Source organism: Protopterus annectens, chromosome 8.part0 (genome assembly GCF_019279795.1).
Source record: "Protopterus annectens isolate FY-2018-M chromosome 8.part0, PAN1.0, whole genome shotgun sequence".
Lineage (NCBI taxonomy): Eukaryota > Metazoa > Chordata > Ceratodontiformes > Protopteridae > Protopterus > Protopterus annectens.
Window position 1 is genome coordinate 537483430 of NC_056741.1, and position 27392 is coordinate 537510821.

At 39.3% G+C, this 27392-nt stretch overlaps 1 protein-coding gene across 7 annotated transcripts in view; it reads left to right on the forward strand.

Annotated features, from left to right (window-relative positions):
• The window catches only part of ARNT (aryl hydrocarbon receptor nuclear translocator), a 2399029-nt gene that overhangs the window by 1822499 nt on the left and 549138 nt on the right, over window positions 1-27392 (forward strand). For 5 of the 7 annotated variants that reach the window (XM_044080044.1, XM_044080045.1, XM_044080042.1 and 2 more), the window contains one exon: window positions 6767-6877. The exons of the other annotated variants lie outside the window; for them this stretch is intronic. In XM_044080044.1, coding sequence (XP_043935979.1) covers window positions 6767-6877 — 111 coding nt within the window. The remainder of the gene's footprint in view (window positions 1-6766; window positions 6878-27392) is intronic. 7 annotated transcript variants of the gene reach the window in all.

Below are 27392 nucleotides of genomic sequence, written 5' to 3' on the forward strand. Positions count from 1 at the left end.
CTGTCTTTGTGTGGGATTTGACTTCCACACTTACATTTTCCCTTCCTAGATAACATGGACGGAACCAGCTAACAATTAAAATGACAGCAACCAGAACTAGAAAAAAAGAAAAGGTTCCCCAATGAGATACTTATCTTTTTAGATGTCTTTGGCATGGAGAAGATTGAGCAAGCTGATGTTCAGTTGGCACTGAGAAGTTCTGAGGTCTCTGAGTGCAGACATTACATTTATGGCCCACGGTTTATGGTACGTACATGCAACCTCCCACGCACCATACAGCAGCCAGCCTAAGCTTTTGTATATGGGCCGGACTTTCGGGTCTCCTCAGGCAGAGGTTCTCTCATGTTTAGAATACTGCAACATGGAAGAGAAGGACATCTATGGTTATGGTAAGATTTTATGCAACTATTCTTTACATTCAGTACCAGATATAACTGCGGGTAAGTCATTTGGTGTATTTATTTACTTAGTAAATGAAATAAACCAGCAAAAAGCTAAAAAAAAAAAAAAAAAACCCGAAATAAATTACTTTTGCATGTATTATTATAATTCCATGGTCACACTACAGTGGAAGAAAAGGAAAACACTGGAAGTGCACAATCCAACTCACACAATCCAGAACACTGTAATAAATCAAACTGCTATATAATTTTATATATCTGTAAGAAAACTCATAACAATCATCAGTAAATCATTGTACACTGTACAGAAACATTTGTTCTTTTTTCTTAATGAGTTTTGCTTGTTTAGATGAGTTAGTTATCTCATTTTTCTCCCACAGTGGTAGAAACAGGGAGGAGATGACCATTCACACACACATACACACACACACACACACACACACACACACACACACACACACACACACACACACACACACACTAGGAGAGATTGCTCATCACACAGTAGATAGGCAGAGGTAACTTACATCTTAACGTGAGGAGGATGTCTCAGTTTAGAAAGCTAGACCAGTTTGTTTCTCTTCTTTGCTTCAGGGATGGAAGGGCTTGCATTTGGTAAACAGATATTTTCCAGTTGATCTGCTACTTATGCCATTCTTCCTGTCATTCTACTATTTTCCCATGGACAGATGCTGCTTTTAAAACCCAATCATCTGGAGGAGTGTGTCTGTCCATTACTTGCTTTAAAAAATATTTGTTGCAGACATATGTTCTGTGGACACTTAATGTTTGATACATGCATTCACCAAGTATCATTTTCTTGACTATTACTGGAGGAGGTAAGCCAAGTATAGAATGTCTCTTGTTTAGGAATCAGCAGTTTCAGCTATGTCTTAGTGTTGTCCTCCAGCTGCTTTCACTCGGGTGGTACTTTTTCGAACACAGACCTGTCTGTAATATTTTAAGGAGGTCCTCACCATTAACTATAATATAGGTCTTATTCTTTTGTACTTTTATGTCTGTATCATTTCCTTGTTTGCAGAAGAGTGCTTGCTAATGGCAAAGGGCAAATTGGCTGGCTTTCATAATGAGTGTGCATATGTAGCTGGTGTATTAAGCACGGAGGCTATGTGATTTTGTAAAATATGGAATAGTACTGAAAATGCCAGATAATGATTGATGGAGAAGTATGTAACCATCAACGTAGGCTTCTCTTAGAGTATACAGTGACAGTTTGCAAAGTTAAGTCATTCACAGGGTGTGGATAATTCAAAGATGTAAACTGTGCATTAGAGCAGTGACCTGAACTAAGATTATGCAGTGAGTGCAAATGACTATATACAGAAATGCTGTTTTAGTGTTGTATCCAAATGAAGCAATAGTACGTAGGGTTGCCACCTTTTCAAATGGCCAACGTGGGACATTTTTGGTACAAACATCAGATTTTACAGGCCGACACATACCCATGGTCAGTACAAAGGTTAGAACTTAATTTTTTTGGCTAAATAAAAGCTTATTTATGTAGCATTTTAGTTGCTTATTCTGTTTCTTATAACATGTAGGTATTTTAGATACAGAATAACTGTTTTATGCAACTATTACATAAAATATAGGAAATAATTTTGTCCTAAAATCTCAGGACATTTGCCATTTTTACAATTTTTTGTCAGGACACAACTACCCAAAGAGGGACTGTCCCTTGCAAAGTGAGACAGGTGGTAACCCTAATAATATGATAGAGCATGTAGGCAGGCAAAACAGTGTCAAGGTTCAAAGTCATATCTGTAGGAGTTTCTGTATTCCAATGCACCTATCTGCAAAGGCACATAATCATGTTGTAAACCTTAGCATTATAGATGGCAGATGCTAGGAATTGCAGCAGTCTTTGCTCTGCAATGACTACTACTACTTACTATGTCTGGTACTGGCCCAGTTGTATAAAGTGGCAGACTGTAACAGTGGTGTAAACAGTGTATTGCATGTAATTTGATAGATAGGCAGATAATTGACAGATTTCATTGTGCAATCTGGTCACACTGTGCATCAGACATCCCCACATTCATTGCACATGAGGGGAAGGTGAAATGGGTAACAGTTGCCATTTTGTGTACAAGTAACAAAGGACACAGCTTGTTTGTTTGTGTCTTTCAGCTTTTCCCGGTTAGGGGTCGCCACAGCGGAACTCCGGTCCGCTAATGATTGGCAGTTGATTTTTACATACCGGCTTGCCAAGCCTGACGCACAACCTTCAACGAAGGTACGCCCATTCATGCATGTCTCCACGCAGAAGACGCTCTAGCTGAGAATCGAACTGGACAGCGTCTTACTGTAAGGTGACAATGCAACCGCAGCACCACCACCGGAGACATCACACAAATGCTGAACCCAAGGGAATGCATGGCCTTCCAATCCCTGTCGAGATCAATGTATGTGTAGCACTTACTGTTTTAGTTCCTGGGACCTTTCAGCGACCATTTGGAGACAACATTAGGTAAATCACAGGTATCTGCTTCACAAATACTTAAGTTTCTCAGTGTTATGCTTCTCTTATAGATTAAAAGTTATCAGAATCACATTTATTAGCTAAGTATGCATGCATGCAAAGAATTTGACTCCAGTTTCAGTGACTCTCCATGTATGAATTACATAAATGGCTTGCATACAGCTGTTAAGAACAAGACAAATGACATACATGCAACTGTTAAGAACAAGACAAAAAAGTAAATATACATATACACATACATACAAGGTGTAAAGTGTGACTCAGTGCAAGAAATACTGAAGTAAACTCTGAAAGAAACGCGTATTAACAATATGCAAACAATACTGCAGAATCTTCAGAGGCTTGGGGAAAAAGAATACCCCAGCCTAATAAACTGAGTTAACCGTTTATGAACTTGATGGCCTGTGGAAAAAAGCTGTTCTTATATCTGCTTGTTTTGGTGCATATTAATCTTTAATGCCTGGCTGATGGTAATAGTTCAAACAGATGGTGGCCTGGATGTGAAAGGTCGGTGATGATTTTCTCTGCCATTTTTATGACTCTGGAATAGTACAAGCCCTGTAAGGAGGTCAAACTAGCACCAGTGATATTTTCAGCAGACATGACTATTCGATGTAACCTGTTTTTGTCATGATTAGACAGAAGTCAAACCACACTGTTACAGATCAGCTGAGAACAGACTCAATGACTGCTGTATAGAACTGAATCAACAGTTCATGTGGGAGCGTGAACTTCCTCAGCTGTCGCAGAAAGCACATTCGCTGTTATGCCTTTTTTATGATGGACCCTACATTGGCCTCCCACTTCAAGTACCGGCATATTATAGATCCACAAAACTTGAAGGATTCCACAACTGACACAGCATTATTAAATATAAAGAGGGAGGATAATATTGTAGTACCACTGCTAAAGTTCACTGTCATCTGTACAGTTTTAAGAGTGTTCAGTTCCAGATTATTCTGACTGCATCAAAGGGCCAAAGATATGGTAAGTGCTTACCTGTTACTAATATAATTTCATAATTATGGTTACAAAACTTCTGTTTCATCTTTGAACTGTCTAAATGCCACAGAGGCAAGGCATCCATGTTTGCAACCAACTACCTGATGTCGGTAATTGGTTCACTCCACTGGTAGGGCTGGTTTGATGTGATTACTTTTTTGTTTTACTTGTTTGTTGACCAGGTAATCCCATTAAACACAACTGACCCTTTGCAAGGGCGACCTGGAAGCATTGTCTAGTTAAGTGGTTTACTCAGAGTCCCTCAGCAGTCAAATTAAAGTGGAAGGAATTAACCACTGTACCATGGACACAGGAAGCAACTGATTAACAGCTCAGAGTGTTATCCCTTTGCACTAACTGCCAAACTAAGATAAATATGAAGATTAGTAAGATAACGAGGCCATTGGTCAGCTGTCCTGTGCTGGAGTAGAATTCAGTGAGAACTGCTGAGTGTGTATCTTCTGGTGGAGAATAGAATCCTGTCAGTTCAGTAGGAGTTGATTGACATGCTGACTTCACTGTACATCACTCCTCCAGAGCAAACATTTTTTAAACACTTTTACTGAATTGTCACTTGTGACATAGGGAAACTTGCATTTGTATAAAAAATAATCAAACAATAGTAACAAGTTCAGATTTATCAACATTATAGGATAAACAATATATGTGATGTATAATCTAAGCTGCATTACATAAATTATTAAATTCCTGCCTTCTCTTCAAACTCATTTCTCCTCCAAAACATTTGTCTGCATGTGTGGTTCCCACAATTTCCATTTTGTTTCAGTCTAATTTACTCCTACCCTTTTCTAAAGATCCCACTTCCTGTTCTTTTAGCTCTGTTACAATATTCACTACTTAAAGTATAATTGGTTTTGATTTCCATTTTCTAGTAATTGCTTTTTGGCAACCACCAGAATTAAACGTAAGGCCTTACCAGATCTAAGCAATTCAGATAGTGTATCCCAGCTCAAAAAAAAAAATCCTTAATTGCACTTGCTCTTTCAGTATTGCTGACAGAGTACTATGCAGAGATTTTTTAAAGTCTGTCAGCTCATTGCACTCCCAAAACATTTGTTCCCAGTTACCTGTTTCTTCGCCATCACACCTCCAACATTTTCCGTCTACTTAAGGAAAAAGGAAAAAGTCTGCTTGAGGTGTAAAGGTATCCATGTAAACACTTTCAGGCAAAATTCCCAAATCTTCTAGACTTTGTTTCGTAGTTGGGAGCCAAACGTATCCTCCTGCTGTTTCCACAATAGGTATTTTGACCAAATGCTGGCACAGGATGATGTCTCCTGTTCTACAGCTTCCCATAAGTCCATTGTTCCCCCAAGTGTAAGAATTTCATTATAAGGCCAACCCTCAAAAAGGTTAAGGAGCTGACCTGGCAAAGGCACATTTCCAGGATCATTCATTAGGGAACTGTTGAGGTAGTTAGGAGAAATGCATAGGGCGTTCAGGAGCTTATGTGGGGGGTAATGTCATGGCTGTGTAGGTAAAAGGTTAAAAAAAAATTTTTGATTCATTTTTCCAGCATTCTCTGACCCTGTGTACTATAGCCAACCACTGTTTTTCCCTTGTTTGTCTCTCCAGTATTAGAACAGATACTTCAAATATCTCTTCTGTCTTCTCCACTTTCTGTGCTGTGCAGTATATCATATCATATATGTCATGTCCTTCAGCTGACTAGATCCCTTTGTCTTTTACTTAATAGTCTGTATATTACTGGCATCATATTACATTCTCTGTACCCTGTGGTCCAGATTTTCTTCATGCTTTCTATGTTACTGTCTCTCTCTCTCTGTCTTTATAAAAACAGTAAATGTAGCATATTTGGCTTAATCTTCTGGCTCCAGGTATTACGTAATGTGACATTTCTGCTCCTCACTTGGTGGGGCTCTTCATTGTTTCCACTACCTTTATTTTTAACCCCCCCCCACTAGCCTCTTAACTGTTAGCCCCCCCCCCATACTCTTCCCTAAACTTTGTTTTAAGGGACTACATAGTTCACCATTTTTTCATTCTTGTATTTCCCATTGTTACTAAAGTCAGCTAGTTTCTGCCTTTACCCCTCAGTTTCCCTGTGCATTTCTTCAGTCCCTCATTAGTGAATGCCTTTGCAGCACTTTATTAACAACACATTAAATTACATGGTTCTTGTTTTCCTCCCTTGCCACACTAGGGCAGACTACTGGTAGCACTTTTGTGAATGCCATTGAGTAACCCAAATTTCAAGATCCTAAAACTCTTTAGTTGTTTGCTTGGCTCTGTTGCTTCTCCAGTTCATATAATTTTTTTCTGGATCTGGAGTCACGTGAGGTTTAGTTCTCCAATTTCTACATCCTTCTAGCAAAGCCTGTTGCGCTTGCTTTCAGAATCTGATTGGGCAGTGGTTCAGCCACCACAACCTAGTGTTCTTTTTTACTACCCAAAATAATTCCTCTTAACACCAAGTTTTTGCAGCATCTTCATTTATAACCCTGTGGCTCCTTCTTGTGTGTCTGCAGAAATGCTGCGGATTAGTTATGGCAGTAATAAGGTTATTCAGTTACTGTTTTGCTCTCAGTAAAATGTGTTGACTAATCCTTTTTTTCTAAGAAGAATCCATAATCACATCCATGAGCTATCCCAGTGCCATTAACAATGTTGCATTTTATCAGATTGTTTGACATTGCAGTATCAGAGCTAAAGAAGTTTACCTGATTAAGTATAGCAAGCTTTTTTCCCCTCTGGGGATTGTAAAAGTGTTTTAATGCAATTTGGTTTAATTTTTTTTTTATTTTTGAAGTTTTTGTTTTCAGTGTTATAATCAGGTAGTCAGAGACTTTCCTGTTTTTTTTTTTGTCATATTTTCAAGGAACTCCAGTCAAGAACCACAGGCAGCTCTGGCTAATGCCATGCAGGTGCCACAGCTAGGGCCAAATGTCAGTCTTCCCCTGGAGATGAGCCCAGGGCAACTGGCACCCAGGTGAGATACAGGAGAGTAGTTATCTTCATGCTGTTTGTCTTCCTCTTGTAATTATATTCTTGTTGCATTTTCCTTGCTATTGTTTATTTTTTTTTCCTGTTTGGGTTTTAGGCTGTAGAGTGTTTCTAATCTTTTCTGTATTTCTTCAGCTCTTTCTCCATTCTGTTTCCTCTTCTATGGACTCTGCTTCATGATATTTTTTTCTTATTACTGCTGCTGGTGGTGGACTTCAGTGGCTAAGGGTGCATGGAACTTCTTTCATGTCATAATCAACATATTTTGGTGATCATTAAGGTGACTAAATATACTCAGAAATATACACAAAATACATACTGATTTGACCAGCATGCACTTGGATAATATTGTGACAATGTTGTGAGTCTTCATCTGTAATTTAACAGCCTTTGTAAGTCTTGGGATTGTTTTATATATCTGTAAGATGCTAACATTAAGCATTTGCCACAGTACATTGATAAAATAATGTTGATGGAAAATGTTAGGTGAAAGAATATGGAATGTTTGAAGTTTGTTGCAAATGACTGTGAAATCTCTATACATATTTTTTGCTTGACTGTACGAAATTACACATTTTTTTCTGTCCTTCTCCCAGTATGCATCAGCCATCAAGACTTTCTCAGTGGGCTTGAACCCATTCGTTCCCAAGGTGTGAGGAGTCCCACCAGATCCCTAAGTTCAAGAGTTGTCTGAAGGGCACTACTGCCCTCCAGGCAGCCATTGCTTTTTATGGTTTCACTGGCGTTTTGGCATTGAGAGTATTATTAGACTAATCCCAACACTGGAGGTGAAGTGGGCAGAAGTGGCAATGCGAGGACTGCCTATTCTCCTTTGTTATGCACATATGTGCTCCCACATGCACACATGCATTCACATATGACAAGGGCTATCATGTTTCAGTGGTCACTGCTCTGTCTCCTTGCAGTCCAGCTAAAACCTGTAACCTTTTTCCACCTTCTGGCACTGGTCATGTCATTTAGTAGAGTAGATGGCTTTTCTGAATCAAGGTCTACCAAACCTCTCCTGTAGATGGATATGTCCATCCTGCACTTGCATGGCACACTGTCAAGTGACCAAGCTACTACTAGAACTCTGGTTCCCTGGACCATAGTCAAGGACTTACCCCTCTACACCACCAGCTTTAGTTTTCCAATTCAGTAAGTTTTATAGTTTTCCATTTCAGTTAGTTAAATTTAAATTCAATTACAGGCACATATACAAGTAGCTGACAGACGTCGTCTAACACTCTTCCTTGTTTGCTTGGTTATTATAGCTATCGCCCTCTAAGCTGACATTTTTCCCTTTGCTCCCCCTGTTTCTCCAAGATTTTCATGTTATTTTAAATCTTTATGTCTACTGATGTACTATGTTCTTCATCTGTAAATATGTTTGTAATTAATTGCTATGTTAAATTGTTAATCGCTATGTAATCCAATGTAACTACTGTCTGTTTATTTTAACTGTGGAGCTTTTCTCCCTGGGCCTCTGCTAAAAATGGACCTTGGCTACGTCCAGTCCGACACTCCCGGTCAACAAATGTAAATAAGTAAATAAAAAAATAAATAAATGCATTTATTTATTCTCCGTTACCTATCATGGGAGTTTATTCCACTTGTCTGTCTGCCGTTTTTTAAAAATCTTGTTGGAATTTCAAGTAAACAGTAAAAGTTAGCATTGCAACATACTGGTCACAAGATGTATAAAATATAATAACATTTATAAAATTGTGGTTAATTATTGAATCAGCTATATTAAAATGTTACCATATCTAAAGTAATCCATCTGTACTGTATACAGGAAAAGGCATTCCTTTTCAGAAGGTAAAACATACATACAATTTAAATGAATAAATTAGCACATTCAGTTATTCCCCAAATTATTCAGATATGATTATTATCACAGAGAAGTATCAGTATATCTATGAAACAGTAGGAATACTTTAGTTAACAGAAAATGGTATTGATCTCATCTAATAGTGACAGTTTAATTATCATAAGCAACAGATGTATTCAAAATTATGAAAAGGATGGTGTAATTGACTATTTTCAGTTTTTAGTTATTGTTTTGCATGCAAGAGCCAGAAGGCTCCAAAGAAACAGTGTCTGAAGGAGTAAGTGCATTAACTAGGACTAGAGCTTGAGCAAATGTTTGGAGGTTTGACCAGAATACTTTACAATCCAGATAACATGTTGCTAATAAGCTAATATTATCATAATGTACTTCAATTAATTTTGCCCTTAGTCAATGCTCTTTATACAGGTAATTTTGCTCTTACTAAATATTTCCAAATTCTTTAAGGAGTAAGAAATGCTCTGTATATAAATTACCAAGTAGAAACTCTCCAAAATAAAGATTATTTTTAGCTGATTGTATGACAGACTTATCACTTTCAGTAAGTTCAGGATAACTGGTTTGATCCAAGTAATTCCAGTAAAATGTGGTACAATTGATTTGTGTACTAATATGCTGTATAACTCCAGTAAATTGTCATGAATATTGCATAATTCATTTATAGGTTCATAGGTTGTTATTAGGCTATTGGCCCTAGGGTCTATACAAGCCTAGCCGTAACAATTCCTTGGCTATTTCTTCTCCCAATATTTACTTCCCTGGACCCCTGTCTAGCAGGGTGGCTGACGTGATCCCCAGGGTAAATTTCCTATCTCCCATTCAGTCGTCAAGGTTTCTTTTGAAGAGGGCCAAGGGGGCGCTCTGCTTGACATGTATGGGCAGCCTGTTCCAGAGTATGGGGAGTCTCTGGGTCAGGAACCTATCCCTCCAGCATGTTTTGTTCATTGTGATGACAAGGTTTAGATTCCTGGAGTGTGTGGCTCTGATGGATTGGTATTTCTTTAAGTGTAGCATGTCCAACAGCTCTGGGTTTGACATGACCTTGTATGCTAAGCAGAGAATGCCTCTAAGTAGACGATATGCGACAGAGTATAGCTGAAGTTTTTTAGTCGATCAGCATGGGGCATCTGCTTTAGGCCTGTGATTCTTTTAGTGAGGTGTTTCTGAGGCCTTTCCAGTTGTTGCAGATGTCTTTTGAGGTACATACCAAACGGGGCGTTGTACTATATGATGGGTCTAATGAGGGATGACTACAGTGGGACAGTGACCTCCTTTTTTCTGGAAGATAAGCCCTTAGTGATGAGGTGTGCCACATAGAAGGATTTCCTGACTGTTGTGATGATGTGGTTATCGAAGGTGAGACCACTGTCCACCTGTGATGTTCTTCGAGTTTCACTGTTGCAGTCATTACATTTGGGTTATCTGCTTGCAGGTAGCCCTCAGTTGGCCTGATTAACAAAGTCTTGGGTCCTGCGTTGGTTGCTGTCCCTTCTTCCATGATGTCAGGTCGTCAGGGGTATAAAACATGCAGCCGACACCATTACATCAGTCTTTCTTGCCATGCGGTGCCCGAAGCAGTTGCAAGTGCTGGATGGCCGATTTCTGAAATTTTTGTTTTCAAGTTTCAGAATCAAAGTCTTCAACTAAAGCCAAGTACCCCGTTGGGGAAACATTTTCTTGCTTCTTACCGATGTCAGTAAAAGTTAATAATTGCATTACTTGTTGAAAGCAAGTACCTCATAAAGATTTTCATTCGTACTGTATTCCTTGCCTAGGCCCTGACCATGACGTACCTTGCTGTTGGTTTTGTGCTTTATTTAATCAGCGCACTATCCATTGTCGGTATATTTTTGCCTCTAAATATTTCGGTTCTTGGTTTAATTATCCAGAAATGTCGTTGGTTAGCCATCCGACTACCGGGATTCTGAAAAAACGTAAAGATAAAGACAGAGACAGGCCGCCGAGGTCCAAAACTGCAGATGACGCTTCTCCTTAGCCAGTCGCCAGTTCACCGGTACTCAGTGAGGCACTTTCGCAGCCCCTGATACCCGCTACTTCTGATTCGTAGGCCTCTACCGAGACCCGTTTGGAATGCTGGAATCCCGTAAGATGCTTCAACTATAGAACCTGCGGATGTCTCTACCTTGGATGGGTCCGGAGCCGCTGTGCAGGCACCGGCTTCTGAGGGTGTATTCAGGCCTATGGACTTGCATATTAAACCGATGCCTCCTTGTTCACTTAGGCCTAAATCTCGACCCATGCCTAAAAAGCCGACACCCAGGCCACATGCTCAGGCCTCTATGCCTAAAAAACAAATGATAAGAATGGCTGAAGATATAATAACTCTAATCAGAGTAGCCACCCCCCCCCCACACTTCTAAGAGGCCTAGGACTGAAGTTGTTTATGAATCTTCTGACCAGGATTCTGTTTTTTCTGATTCTTCTGATGGTCTGGATTTGCCCTTATCTACTTATGAGGATTCTGATGCAGAGGACTTTATCCCCTCTGCTTCCCCTCCAGAGGATTTTTCTTTTGGTGAAACCTTACATACCGTAAGGGAGCATTTCCACTGGGAAGCCAGGATTTTTCTGCTTCAAAAAAGAGGCTCAGGGATTTCTTACTCCTGTCTCAGCATAGGTCTTTAGCTATACCTGCTGTACTAGACATTGTTGATGATGCTTTTTTGGAGTCTAGTTTGGCCCCTGATTCCTTGCCTCCTGCTCCCAGAAAACCTGACAGATACTACAAGGTCCCTGAGTCACACAAGTTCCTTTTTAAAAATCCTATTGTGGATCCAGAGACTATTTCTCAGGGGCCCAAGGGCATTAAGGCTTCTACTGCTAAAAATCCTACCCCTTCTGATAGAGACTCCAGGGAGCTGGATAGATGGGGGTAAGAAGGTTTACACTTCTGCAACCCTGGCCATTAGGGCTTTAAACTGCCAGTTTCATATGTTAAAGTATCAGCAACATGTTTTGGATTGCTTAAACAGAAATTGATGTTGATTCCAGATTGTGTGGAAAATAAAGAATAACAGGTTTTAATGCATTCTGTTGAACAGGTTGGAAAACATGCTTTGCAATGTGGTTTCGATTCATTAGAGGCCTCTTGCAGGGCTGCTGTTACTGGGTCTGTGCTCAGAAGGCATGCTTGGCTTAAGGAGCAATCTTTACCTGATCATGTTAAAGCTAAATTATTGGATGCTCCCTTAAATCAGGACCACCTGTTTGGCAGCAAGGCTGCGGAAGTTCTTAAAAAGATGGAAGATAAAGTTAAATCTATGCAAACTGTTAAAAGATTTCTTACAAGTTCAGCCTCCTAGATTTAGTAGGCTCTGGCCCTCTAAAAATTGATCCTCTCCAGCCCCTTCCAGGTCTTCTCAAGCCAAACCCAGACACAACAGAAACCCCAAGTTTCAGTCCCAGGGGACACACAGGACTAAGCAGTGGGGGGCCTCTACTTCCAAATCTGGGAGTAATAAGACTCTCACCTTTGGTAAACTGTCTCAATGACTTCCTTTTAAAATTTCCAAGTACTTATCAACTGACTGCCCCTTTGGGGGGAAAGATTGCTCTTCATGCAAAGAAATGGGAGCTCATTACCCAGGACAAATGGGTTTTAAATGTAGTGTCCGAGGGATACAGATTTCACTTCCACAATTTGCCAACACCAAACGGGTGGCCGAACCTACCCCCCAAATCAATGGGCAGAGGCCCAAAAACAAGTACTTTCTCTCTTAAGCATGGAGGCTATTCAGCTGGTACCAGAAGAGGAAAAGGGACAAGGTTTATATTCAAGACTTTTCCTGGTACCCATAAAAGACAATTCATGGCGTCCTATCCTGGACCTGTCTACTCTAAACACCTTTTTGGAGATTCCAAAATTCAAGTTGTTGACTCTTCACCAGTTGCTTCCTATGCTAGGCAAAGATGCCTGGTTGGCAACACTAGATTTAAAAGAAGCATACCTGTACAACCCAATCAGGGAATCTTGCAGAAGATACCTTCACTTCAAAGCAAGCTACACACACCATCAGTTCTCTGCACTGCCCTTTGGCTTATCTACTGTGCCCAGGGTATTCACAACGTGCCTAGCTCCAGTTATTGCATTTTGCAGGCAAAGAAATATTCAAATATACCCATACCTGGACGACTGTCTAATTCAGGCAGAAAGTCAGGACATACTTTTGAATCATCTGGCCTTTGTACAAAGGGTTCTAACTTGTCTGGGGTACACCATAAACGAAAAGAAATCTCACCTGGTACCCTGTCAACAAATTATATTCCTGAGATCAAGCTTGAATACAACTTCCCAGATGGCTTACCTCATGCCAGAGAAACAAATTCATATGACAACCTACTTCAAACAAGTGGCCACAAAAACTCTGCTGTCTGCAAGACAAATAATGCAAGCCTTGGGGTTCATGGCCTCCTGCATTCTTCTAATTCCATATGCAAGACTGCATATGAGGAAACTACAGTGGTATCTAAAAAGCCTATTGTGTCAACATTCCTAGGATCTAGAAGCAATGATTCCTATCATACCTTGCCTACGCCTAGAGTTCCTTTGGTGGGCAGAGGCCTGCCAACAAAACAAGGGACTTCCTTTCGCACCAACCCTGCCACCCAAACCCTAACAGATGCATCAGACTATGCATGGAGGGGCTCACCTGGCAGGGAAGTGCATTCAGGGGAAAATGGAACCCAAGTCAAATGCAGCTGTATATCAGTCAAAAAGAAATGTTGGCTGTACAGAATGCTCTGACAGCCTTCTAGGACCGCATTCTTCCAGGACAACTAATGGTAAAGATGGACAACACCACTATTATGTGGTACATAAACAAGCAGGGGGAGTACACATTCTTACCCCCCCTGCAGACTAGCCATGGCATTGTGGAACACAGCCATGAGCTACCAAGTGCACCTACAAGCTCAATTCCTGCCAGGAAAATTAAATACACTGGCAGACAGACTAAGCAGAAACCTCATGGACCCACACGAGTGGAAACTGGAACCAAGGATTTTTCAACATGTTGACAAGCACCTGGGGGAGCCCAGATATAGACCTGTTTGCCACTCCCCAGAACTACCAATTGGACAACTTTTGCACAAGGACTCCCCACAAACAAGCCTGGAAAGTGGATGCTCTGTCCTTCAGTTGGAAAAACCTATCAGTCTATGCCTTCCCCGTCTGCCTCTGCTCTCCAATGTACTACTAAAAATCCAACAGGACAAACCAAGGATGATTTTGATTGCTCCAGACTGGCCATGCCAACACTGGTACCCCCTCCTGCGCAGTGTGTCACGGTTATCCCCATGGCACCTGCCTCAGACTCCTACCCTGTTGTCCCAGCAGGAGAACCAGATTCTGCACCCTCAGCTTCTAACACTGAACCTTGCTGCCTGGCTAATTACCTACTCTCTCCTTTACCTTCCCTCAGTAAACCTGTGATGGATATCCTAGTACTAGAAAATCTTATACTGAAAAATGGAAAAGATTCTGTGCCTGGAACCAATCTCAAGGGATGAGTACAGCAGACCCAATTTACCTCAGATTTTACAATACTTAACTGAGATGCTTCACAAGGGCCTGTCTTTTTCCTCCATTAAAATCCATGCCTCTGCCATTTCAGCTCATTATAACACAGAACATCCCCTCTTCTCTCATCCACTGCTCAAGCAGTTCCTCAGAGGGGCTAAAAATTTGAGACCACCCAGGAGAGCTCCAACCCCTGCCTGGGACCTTAACTTTGTTTTGGAGAAACTCACTGTGCCTACTTTCGAGCCAGCTGCTACTGCGGACTTAAAATTTCTTCCTTGGAAAACAGCTTTCCTTTTAGCAATCACTTCAACTAGAAGGGCAGCTGAATTACAGGCCCTTATGGCAGTGGTGCCTTTCATCATCTTTCATGCGGACAAGGTGTCCCTCAAAACCAATCCATCCTTCATGCCAAGGTGGTATCCAGTGTGGCTTTTAATCAGTCCATTCATTTGCCAACCTTCTTTCCCAATCCACAGAACAAAGGGGAACGGATACTGCATTCCTTAGATGTGCACAGACAACTTAGATTCTACTTGGACAGGACTAAACCTTAAAGGAAATCTGAACAACTGCTGGTGGCATTTGCTGAAGGGGCAGAGGGGAAGGCTATTTCAAAGCAAACCGTTTCTAAATGGATAGGCCATTGAATTCATTTCTGCTATAAGCACAATGGAAAACCTATCCCCCAGGGGATCAGACCTTGGGCTGCATTTACCTCTACGGCCTTTCTCAGAGGCGTCCCTACCACTGACATCCTAGAAGCTGCTACCTGGAGTTTGTACATACTTTCACCAAGCATTATCATTTACCAATTGTCTCTAAATCCAGAGCTGGCTTTGCTACTGCAGTCTTGCAGGGCCTTATAGCTGGTCCTAATGCTATTTAAATTCCTCCTCCCAACTATAGCTTTGGGAATCTACCCAGCTGTAATGATTGCAACAGTGAAACATGAAGAACATAGCACAGTCGTGTACACTTACCATAAATGTAGATGTTCGCGTGTATTCACTGTTGCAGTCCTGGTTACCCTCCCTCCAGCCCCCTAACTTCTTTTGGTTATACCTCTACTTTCCTTTACTATGCTTAAAAGTTTTTTGGTGTGTTTGCTTTATTGTTGGAGGTATATCATTGTACTTTTATATTTAATTGCTTTCCATTAGGGGGGCACCTGACATCTGGGGCAAGAACAACTGATGTAATGGCGTTTGCTGCATGTTTTATATCCCTGATGACCTGATGTCATGGAAGAATGAACAGCAACCAACGCAGGACCCAAGACTTTGTTAATCAGGCCAACTGAGGCCTACCTGCAAGCAGATAACCCAAATGTAATGACTGCAATAGTGAATACACTCGAACATCTACATTTATGGTAAGTGTACACAACTGTACTTTCCTAAGTTTCTTATCACACTTTTGGTGTTTATTGTACTGCCAGCTATGTGGTACTTCATGGGTACGTGTTTTTTCCCAAAGGGGATAACTGTACACTTCTTGGCATTGAGCTTGAGCCCATGGCTCTGGTACCAAGCATCTGTTTCTGTAAGCCCTTTTGTAGACTGTCCACATCATTTGTTGATTCAGTAATGGCTCCCAGTTTGCAGTCATCTGCAAACTTTGTTAGCCAGAGCCCCTCACTGTTGGCCTGTACTTCAGAGAAGTAGATGCCAAACAAGTGCGGTCCCAGGACTGAACCCTGAGGTACTCCACTTGTCTGGAGCTGGATTTGGAGTCTGCTACTGTTGCAGTGTGGGTTCTGTCAGTAAGCCAGTTGGCAACCCATTGGGTGACGTAGGGATTTATGCCCAGCTTAATGAGTTTGTCTATGATTCCAGAGTGGGGCATGGAGTCGAAGGCCTCGTTGAGGTCCAGATAGGCTGTGTGGACTGCTTTACCCTCGTCCACGGCTCTGGAGACTGATTCGAAGAAGTCATTCAGCTTTAGGAGACACGATCGGCCCTTCATGAGCTAAAATTGGGTGGGGTCCAGTGTTTGAAGGTTGCCAATGTCTTTGTTTATAAGTTCCATGATAATGTGTTCCATGGCCTTGCAGATCAGGCTCGTTAGATTGATGGAACGGTAGTTCCCAGGATCCAAGGTGGATCCCCCTTTGTGGAGTGGGATAACTGTAGCTGTGCACCACTCAGTGGGCATGAAGCCTGAGGTGAGGCTATTATTAAACATGACACTTAGATGAGGTGCCAGTTCATTTTGTAGTTCATGTAGTACACAGCCTGGGATGTCATCTGGTCCCATGGATGCTGTATTTTTAGCTTTGGAGAGTACAGTTTTTACTTGTGTGGCCATGATTACTGGAATTTGGCAATCTTTCTATATTGAAATTGGCCCTTTAGGGGTTGAGAGGGGAGGTGAAGTTGGTACTGAATCGATCTGCATGGTTATTGGCAATGTCCTTGGGATCAGTATATTTAATGCCATTCTGTTGTAGCTCAGAGCAGATCTGAGCATTGCTATTTAGATTCTTGACATAGCTATAGAATGCCTTGTGGTTGTCTTTGGAATATTTGGCAATTTTTATTTTTGCGACTAGCTTTGGAGGATTTTATGAGGGATCTCAGCTTCTTACTGAGGCTGGTAAGGGAGTTTTTTGCATCCTGGAATTTTCCTCTTTTCTGCAACAGTTTCTTCCTTCTGTTGTATAATTGTTTATGACAGGGGACCACCAGCTTGTCTTCCTTTTTTTGGAGGAGAGTGTCTTAGTTCTAACTGGGACGGCATGATTCATGCATGAGTGGATGTGCTCATACAGTGCTTTAGTGTAGGATTCAGCAGTCAAACTTTCAGTTCCCGTCTGCATGGGTGTCATGAGGTTCTGACTTGAGTAGCATGACATGTCCTTGGAGAAGATTTTCACGGATGTTTCCTTACTGGGGGATGGGGGTGGGATGTGGATGTCAAAGGTGATTAGCTTATGGTCAGACCTGACCAACGAGGGGGTGAACACTGATGCAGAGCATCAATTTCCCATGTTGGTAATGAACAGGTTCAGGATATTGGAGCCCCTGGTGGGACTATGGATTAGTTGATCCAGGGCATTGGAATTTATGAATTCCAAGAACCGTTGGACAAAGGTGTTAGTACACGACTAGTTTTCCCAGTTAATGGCAGGGTAGTTGAAATCACCCAGTATTAGGGTGGTTGGTTGTATCTTAATGTTTTCCAGTATGTTTAGAAAGGTGTATTGAGAATCTTGGGGCATGGTGGGGGATCTGTAGCAAGCTACAGTTTGGATTGCAGTCTTACCTAGTGTTAGTTGCACATGGAGAATTTCGGATGCATTGTGTTGGGCAACTAGCCTGGAGGTGTGAATATCCTTGGTGAATATGGACAATCCTCACCTTTAGTGTTTTGGTCCTGGTTTGGTGGCCAAAAAGTGTGGTAAGAGGTGTAGCCTGGTATTACAGGGGTGCTCTCTGGAGTCTTGAGCCAGGTGTCAGTTACTGCACAGATATCAATATTCTCCATTTTTAGGAGTGTCTCGAGAGAGTGCATTTTGAGTTTTAAACTGCTAACATTGAGTAGCATTACCTTCAGATTTTGCATACGTGTACCTGTTACGGTGGTGTTTTTGTCCTTTGAGCCTTGCCTAAAAAAAGGCAATATAGGGGTGGTAAGAGCCTTAGCCAGTAACCTGAATCCCAGGGGTAACAGGTGCAGACCATCTCTGACAAAGCATCGTGGTTTGTCAATCATGTCGTCCCAGGCAGACAGATACTGGATCCCCTTTGAATGACACCAGAAGCTTAGCCAATTGTTGAAGTCAATCATTTTGTCCTTATACTGTGGTATCATTCTAGGCGAAGGCAGGATGCTACTCAGGGCTAGGGTCATACCTGCCTGGGCCACATGATCTGAGAGCTCTTCTATGTCTCTCTTCATGTAGTCCAGGGAGGTACGTCTCAAGTCATTCACTCCAACATGGACAATGACAGAGTTGTATTTGTACTTGTTGTGGAGTGACTTGAGTGCATGCATTATGTGGCAGATCCTGGCATCCGACAGGCAGCTGACTGTAATTTTCTCCTTGTTCAGTCTGGTGAGTGGGACATCAGTGTGCCTGACTATAGATTCACCTATGACTAAAGTGTTGGGTACGTTGTCTTGCCTTAGGAGCTGTTGCTGGGTGGCACACTGGTGTTGTGAGCTTTGTGATACTTTGGTTGTGATTGGTGTTTGTTTGCGTTTCAGCTTCAGAGGTCCTTGTTGCTTGGGCAGGTTAATGTTAAGGGCCTCTGCATATGTGGGTTTAGTGTTGCAAGGTGTGGGTGTTGGTAGTGAGGGCTTTGAAGGGCTGTGTGTTGCTTGAGGTGTAGTGCAGGTGTTAACCTTCTCCTCTTGATTGTCTAGCACGATCTTGGCTGGAGAGAGCTTTGCTTCCAGTTTGGCTGTGTAAGTGCATCTCTCGCAGGTTGTAGTGTTGGGTGGTAGGAGGAGAGACTTGTCTGTGTACATGAGGTAATTGCTGCATTGCCCCAGTATGCCCAGATTCACCAGGTGGACAGGAGAAATCACCAGAAGCTGACCCTTGGACATTCCTGGTTAGGTGCTTTTTTTTTTTTTTTTTGTAAAGTACAAGAGCTGTTTTCCCTTACCTTGGCAAGGTACTTTGCAATTACAGGCTGTTTAGTGCCTACGATTAATTTCTCAATATTAACAAGGAGAGTCAAGTGCTTGTATCAGTTTAAGGCTTCCTAGTGCTTTCCAGCAGGTTTTAGAGCAAGTGCTAGTCACAGGGACTCCAACCAGAAAGAGTCAGGAATCAATGCACTCTGCTCCTACTCTCACCAGGATCAGAATATAAGCACAGATTCCAAGCTGTCACCTACAAAGCAGCTGTTAAGCTTTCTGGTGATCAGCAGTCTCCAGGAAATAATGTAACTGCAGTCCTTCTCTCACCAGGAGAAACAGAAGCACTAATCCCAAGATGACTAGTGAGAGGCAAAATGTGGGCTCTCCAATAACTGGTGGTCTTGCAATAGACGTGTAAAGGTAAGATGAAAAAAAATGGTTTATGCTAAACACTGCAGTGTGCACTAGAGGAATTAGATGTGAAAGTAAGTAACTTAAGTTTTACCTGTCTAAAAAGTTAAGTTTTAGTGGATAGTCACTATTTTTAAAATGGCAAGGTAGATTGAAAGGGGGTGTTCACTTTTGTATTTTGGTACTTTGGAATACAGTAGGATGGCCAATAAATTTAAATAGTTGAAGGGGGAGTGATTTCACAAAATGATAATTTTGTGCTTACTGACACAAGCCAGTAAAAGCAGAGATGAAATGATATATGGTCAAATTAACATAAGGGACAGGCAACTAGAAAGACAGTGGTATTTAAGAACACAACAGTAAATGGGTGAGAGGGTGGGAAAATTATTTCTGCCTGACTCACAAGAAGCAGAGCTGTGGTCTCTTTTCATGTTTTAATATGCAGTTAAAAGCAGAATACAAGTACAACACAAGGTAAAGAAAACAAATCACAGTATCCAAAATAGAAAAAGGCAATAAAGTAATACAAAATACAACAAATAAAAAGCAAACTAACCTTTCCCTCACAGGAAAGTGTAGCAGAGTCTGGGTGAGCCTTTCCAGTGGATTTGTAAGCAATTAAGCAATAGCACTTATCTCTGTTAATGTCATTGTTTGTTTTTCAGTGTCAGTTGCCTTATGGTTTGAAGACGTAACCAGTTATTAAAGTCTTGCCCATTTTTGTAACTTTGGTTGAATAATAATACAGTGGCTCCTTTAAAACACTTAATCCAGTAAGAGACCTCAATTCATCTGAAATTATAAGCATTTTCTTTACATTAGAACCTTCATTAAAACCCAGTGCAGAGAGTATTGGTGATATTATGAAAGTCTTGTTTTATTTCAAAAGTATATATGAAGTGTGTAATTCTTTTTAATTTAACATTTATATAATTTTAATTTGTTGGAGTGGAAATGTAAAATAAGTACTTTTACCTGTGTTCAACATTCTGTTATAGCAGTAAGGTTTAATGATTGTTTTGAAATGTTACATTTCTTGTTATAAAATACATTCTGGAATCCTTTCCAGTTTATGGACATTGTATCCTTGCTTTGAATGTATTACTTTAATAATGGATGCTAACACATGTGATTTAGTATCAGGTAATTCTGATCCTCCATTTTCCTAGGATGTGATATAATTATTTAAGCTATGTCTTTGTGTGTTTGGATTCCAAAAGAAAGTCAAACTATATTGTGTTTAGTTCTTTAATGTGAATCTTACTTGATGTTTTAGTAGTATACACTGTGTATAATACTCCTGCTAGTGGCATAACTTCAGTCAAATTCAGTCTGTCTTCAAGAGTAAGATGAACTTTATTCCAGTTTAAGATAATTTTGTTAAAGTCTCTGATAAAGTTTCTGATAGTGCTATCATATATTTGAGTAATGTTTTCTAAGTTTGTTGCGCATGCGATGTCCAATTATAACAATCGTTTGCATTCCCAGTTACATTTATAAATATTTGTCACACATTGGTTTAGGTTTTCATTTTATCACATGTAAGTGCTACACTAGCTGCCCTTAAGCTTAGCCAATTTCCCTTTTAAAGGAGATGATCAAACCCTGTTCCTTGTGTCTGTGAGGTAAACACCTTAACTATTATATCATTCCCATCCCTCAGCATGTTTGACCTTAAAATTAAGCTTGGATAATCTTTCATATATTTTTAATGTCATCTGAGCGAAGTGTGGATTAATTCATATTTATTTTGGTTAATAATATATTATTTAAATTAATAGTTAGCCTTTTTTAAAACCTATTATTTTTTCATGTTGTCACGGCCTTGTTTAGTTCATTTTGTTATGTGCATTGCTTGGGAAGTATATGCAGTTACTTTAATAGAAGATACTTTTATATAACAATTTTAATATGTTTACGTAGGTATTTGGAAAACCAAATGTCTTTTAAAGTATAAAGAAGTATTTTAGGTTTAAAGAATCAAACCTTTTCTCCGTGTCCAAGCTAATAATTATTCAACTTTATTTACTAGTATTTTTAGTCAATTGATGATATTTTTTTAATACTACCTTACATTTTGTCTCCAAATTGTAAAGTCTGTTTCATATTCAACTATCAAATTTTGCAAAAACTATTTTAATCTATTGACTAAATTGACATGAAGATGTTATAAAGTATATTTAGTAATACATTTGCCCTGTTATGATGAGAATAGAATAACATATTTTTCTTGCTTTAACATTGGGCTTTTTAATGCACAATTCCAAAAGGGAGTGATGATGACTATGTTGTATATTGGTGCATAAAATGTTTTAGACCTAGATAATAGCTAGAGGAAAACTTTGAATAAATCTTAGTTTGTTCCATCTGATCTTGGAGCTTTTTTCTTTTTCCTGATTTATTTTTATTAATGTGCTCATTTATTTTATATATTGGTTATATGTTTGCTATTTTAATTTGATAGTTTTCTTTTAATATTTCCTTGTTTAAAAAATGTAAAGTTTTTTTCATTAGTAAATATTTCATGATATCTTCAGATGGTAATAAAATGTCTTCAGTGCCTGTTATTTTTGTATTATTTTCTCAAAACTGAATATTTATTTAATTCAGTCTAGTTAAAATGATGGATCTAGTTGCTGACTTGTATAATTTCTTGGGAGTTTTGGAATATGAATATAGTTTCAGCTTTTTCATTCTAATTGCTATCTTATGATTTAACATTATTTAATTATTAGTATTTTTATTTAAAGCCTTAACTAAAGCAAGAAAAAAAAAGTTACTTTTGTGATACTTTTGATTTAACAACATCAAGATTTTGCTATTTTATCAATTATTTCATTTTTTTATTTTGTTACGACTCCAGTAAGTAATGTTGCAGTATAATAGGTAGGTTTTAAGAGGAACCGTATAGGTTACCAAAGTACCTTATGTCTGAACACGTTTTAGACAAAGTAAGGTGACTAATGCACATCAAACAGGGTGAATGTTAGTGTTTTTTGTTGGTTTGTTTTGTTTTTGAGAGCAGTGAATACTTGTAGGACCTATTTCCTGTCCCTGGTTTTGTGTGATTTTGGAGTTGGCACATTTAAGTTATTGGAAGTGTGGGGATGGGTGGTGCTTATCCTTGCTAAAAAGCATTTGTGTGTGAAATTGATTAGTTTAATTTTTCTAGTCATCTATAGCTTTGTTACAGAAGTGCAGAATTCAAGCTAACTGCATCTCAGTAGAGTGCCATAAGCCCATTTTAAGAGAATCCCATAGAATACTGTGATAAACTTCTCCATTTAAAGTGCTTTCTCTCTTTACTGTTTCCTACAGACTCTTGAAGGGTGCCCTTTGTCTAGCACACAAAGCCTCAAAGAATCCAGTGCTTTGTGATGACCTGCACATCTGCAAAACTAGTAATACCTTCAGCACTAATAAAATGACCAGGTCCATACCAGGAGAAAAATAATCTTTATTACAAAATCCACCACTAAGAGCTTTCACCCACCATTGAGCTTCTTTAGAGTCAGTAAACAGTACAAAAATCAGTAAATCACGAGTATCATGAAAACAATTAAACATTAACCCCCAGTTTATTTATTTATTTATTTGATAGCCAAGTTCAACTTGTAATCTTATTGTGCTGAAACCACATTACAAAATAAGCACATTTGAATGTGTGAATAATATCTGCCTTGCTGATGATTACAGCTCAATTACCTACTAAGATTTTAAAATAAAATAATAAAATGAGTGATCATGAAATATATTATACAGTTGTTAATATGTGTTTAAGCAAACTGTGATTTAAATTTTAATATACACGCTGTGGAAATGCTTTCATTAATTAAGTTTATTAACAGCAGAGGTTCCAACTTGAAAGAATTGTTTGAGAAAAATTGTATTAGTCAAGACAGTCGACCCTCACATATGAGTAAATGTGGTACATGCAGTGTTTGTAAATGTATTAATGACGGACCATATGTACAAATTTGCAGTTACAAAAGAACTTTAAGATGTCCAGGACATTGTAACTGTAATACTAAGATGTTTGTTTATGTGACTACTTGCCTATCATGTACCGTGTTCTATGTAGGGATGACCACAAGAAAACTCAGACTTCACATTTTGGAACACATTAAGGACACCAAGAACAAGAAAACCATGAATGCCCTATTTAATCATGGTAATGTCTGTACCAATTACAAAAACTTTTTATTTTTTTGTCATTGATAAGTTAATTATGAAAGACTTTGGGGGAGCTACGCGTAGATGCTTCAAATGCACCAGGCAGTAATGAAAGCATTTCCACAGTGTGTATATTAAAATTTAAATCACAGTTTGTTTAAACACATATTAACAACTGTATAATATATTTCATGATCACTCATTTTATTTTATTTTATTGTTTTATCTTAAAATATTAGTAGGTAATTGAGCTGTAATCATCAGCAAGGCAGATATTATTCACACTTTCAAATGTGCTTATTTTGTAATGTGGTTTCAGCACAATAAGATTACAAGTTGAACTTGGCTATTGCAGGGTTAATGTTTAATTATTTTCAGGGTACTCATGTGATTTACTGTTTTAATTTAGTATTTAGGCAATGTTTTTTGTACTGTTTACTGACTCTGAAGAAGCCCAATGCTGGATGAAAGTGCTTAGTCAGTGATGGATTTTGTAATAAAGCTGATTTTTCTCCTGGTACAGACCTGGTCATTTTAGTGCCATTTAGTTTTATCTATGGTAGTAATACCTTCAGCCCCTCTGGAAGTCTTAGCTTCTACCGAAACATAAATATGACCCATTGGCAAGATAGTTAGATATCTAAGAGAGTACATCTTTTATGGAATGCACTTACTTTGAATGTAAAGCAAAGTAGCTCCCTGATCCTCTTAAGCATAACCTGGATGAATGTATGGGCAGCAATAAATATACCCCCAGGTTTAGCCACCAAAAAGCCCTTATTGAAAGGAATTGAAAGTAGGTATAAATTAGTTACATCAGTGGGTACCAACAATTTGAGGTATTTTGGCTAGGATACTAATAGTCCTCAGATTCAGCAAACTAGTATTGACCTATAAACCCAGCATATTGTGTGTGTATCTCTCTCTGCGTTATGGTACAGTGGAGTCTGGAACTTTTGCCCTTACCATGCTGTGTGTGCAATTTATTTCAAAGCTGGTATGTGTAATGTGCAAGGGGATTGTGGTTATGGGGGGGGGGGGGGTGTCCCCCTGCAAAAAATATTTTTTTTTTTCTGTATTTTTTTTTTTTTTTTTGCTTTTTATGATCTTTTTGTTTCAGTTTAAAAAGATCACTCTTTTGCATTCACTCATTTGAGAGTTTGCTCGATGGTGAGACAATCATGTATATGGCTACCAGCTATGTGGTCAACAGGCAATCTGTTCAGATGTATTCCAAGATGGGGGAGGAGTCATCAAATGGAATACCATATTAAGTGGGAGAGCTATATTTTTGAGACATTGCTGAATATCGTAGATAGGGTAATTTTCCCCTGTCCCCAGTGTTGTGTGAACTCTGAGTTGGAGGATTTAAAAAGCAGGAATGGCTTGATCCTTGCAAAAACACTTATTTTAGTCTTTTCTCTCTTTTTTGGGAAGTCCATTTTTTGAACAGTTTTGTTTGAAGAAGGGGACTTCATTAACAATGCATATCAGCCATTGATTGTGTGCCCACGTGCACACACACCCAAACACATACATAACGGGTGTTCTGCACCCGATCAAGTAGACACAATGCTGACACCTAAGAGATGGACGTAAAAACATTAAATTAATAAATATCAACACATTCTGTACATGCTCTGGGGATTACCTTGAAGCAGACTAAATCAGTCAAAATTGTTTCTGCAGGGGGACAAGCTCCCCCTACAGTTCCTACACCACACCTCCTTGCTAATTATATACACGAACTCTGAGATTGTACATTCTCTGCAGAATGGGAATATTCTCCTACCTGGGGATTTTCAGTCTTTGTGCTGACCAAATAGGTGTCAGCCTTGTCCCCAGACAGGTGTAGGACACCAATCTATATACATATATGTGTGTGTGTAAACACACACACACACACACACACACATATACATATGTATACATACTGGTTTGGTTGTACACAGTAGAAACAAAAAAAAAATAAAAATAAAATATATATATATATATATATATATATATATATATATATATATGTATGTATATATATGTATATAAAATACACACATATATGGTTCCCCCTGCATTTGACCGAACTTAACACTTGTTCGACAAACACAGGGGTGTGGTTTCATGTCAGCAGTATAGATGACCAAATGGTGGATGTGTCGATAGTATGAACTGTTGATACAGGTAAATGGGGTTGAGGGGTGAGTGTGTGTGGGTGTGTTAGGGTTAGAGTTGAGGATGAGTGAATGATGGGTATTGTGTTTGTGTGTGAGTTTGTGTATTTCAGGGTAAGGCCCTCCTGCCCTCTTTAGTAATGGGTGCTAACCCTAATCCCAACGCTGCCCCTTCCCCCAGCTCTAACCCTACACCTTAACATCATTAAAACCTTCCCATAGCACTGCCACTCTTCAGACAAATTTGAGTCTAGTGTTGGGGAGGTAGTTAATTTTAATATCAGAAGAGGAAATAGTTTTCCTTTGTTGCTATTATTTTCTTTTGTTTTTTTTTTCCTCGATATTGCATATGATCAAACTTATTTTGTCAATGTTTTAAATTCAACATTAGTGCGGTTCGGTTGTACACAATAGGAAAAAAAATATACACACATGCGTATGTGTACACATCTGTTGTGTTGTTTTAATGAAAAAAAGAGGTTTAACGCCCATCTTTTGCTGAAATGGTTTTCTATTGTGTTGTGACCCGGGAAATGTTTTTGGTAGGGCTGTGCCCACAGATCTCCATTTGCTCCTGCACCCTTTCCCTAATTATAATCACTTCCAGCGTTGCACAGATATTGAGAAAAAAAACTATCAGTGGATATGTTTATACACACACACACACACACGCACAGGCATTTTTGTATTTAGAAATTATTTGTATGTAGTATTTATTTGTTTTTTTGTTTTTTAAAACAAGAAACATCTTTATTGAATTATCACGTAAGACATAGACAATCGCACATTTGTATAAATAAAAACTAAATTACTCTTGTTTGCCCCTAATAAATCTAAATCCACTCCCCTAACTTTCTCTATCACATCCGATACAAAACTACTAGGGGTAGAAATAGACAAAAATCTATTCTGTGATACTCATATAGCACAAACTATCCAGAAGGTCCACAAAAAATGTGTACTCTCTATAGACACAAGAACTTTCTTACAGATAAAGCAAGTATCACCCTAGCCCAAACACACATTTTGTTGACACGTATGTATGCAGCACCAATCCTAACCCATATTAGAAAAACAGATCTTGACAAAATTGAGTCATGTTATAGCAAAATTGCCAAATTTGCTAACAACTTTTCCTTTAGAACCCATCACTGCCAGGTACTGAGAGAAATTCAGTGACTTGAATTTCCTCAGTTACTAACCTTCCAACAGCTTCCTTGCGCCTTTAACATCCTGAACTACCCAGACAAAACACCAGCACTGAAACAACTGCTATCCCAGTACTCTACTAGTTGTCCTCTTCGCTCTTCAAATAAACCTCTCTTCAGTATAACTACTGCCAACAATATTGCTGACAAAGCTCTGTACTCCCATACCTTAGCCAAAAACTGGAATAACCTCCCCCCTGCCATAACCTCCTCAATAACAAACACACAATTCAAAAAACTACTCAAATCATATCTCACAAAAACCTGGATCTGCCCATATATTACATAGCAATCTGTTTTCTACCTATTCCACACTGTCTGTCTCCTATCTTTCTACCTAACTTTAACTTAATGTTTAATATTATGTCTTAGACCTATAAATTTGTACCCGTTTAAGATGGGATAGCACAGCATACGTAATGGCACACCCTTCTATTGTTTGTACATTGTCTGTAATGTATCTAATGATGAATATTCTCTTCAATGACTGCATAACATTTATCTAATGTGTATGTCACTACTTTGGATAACTGTTATACCTTTGTCTTGATTAC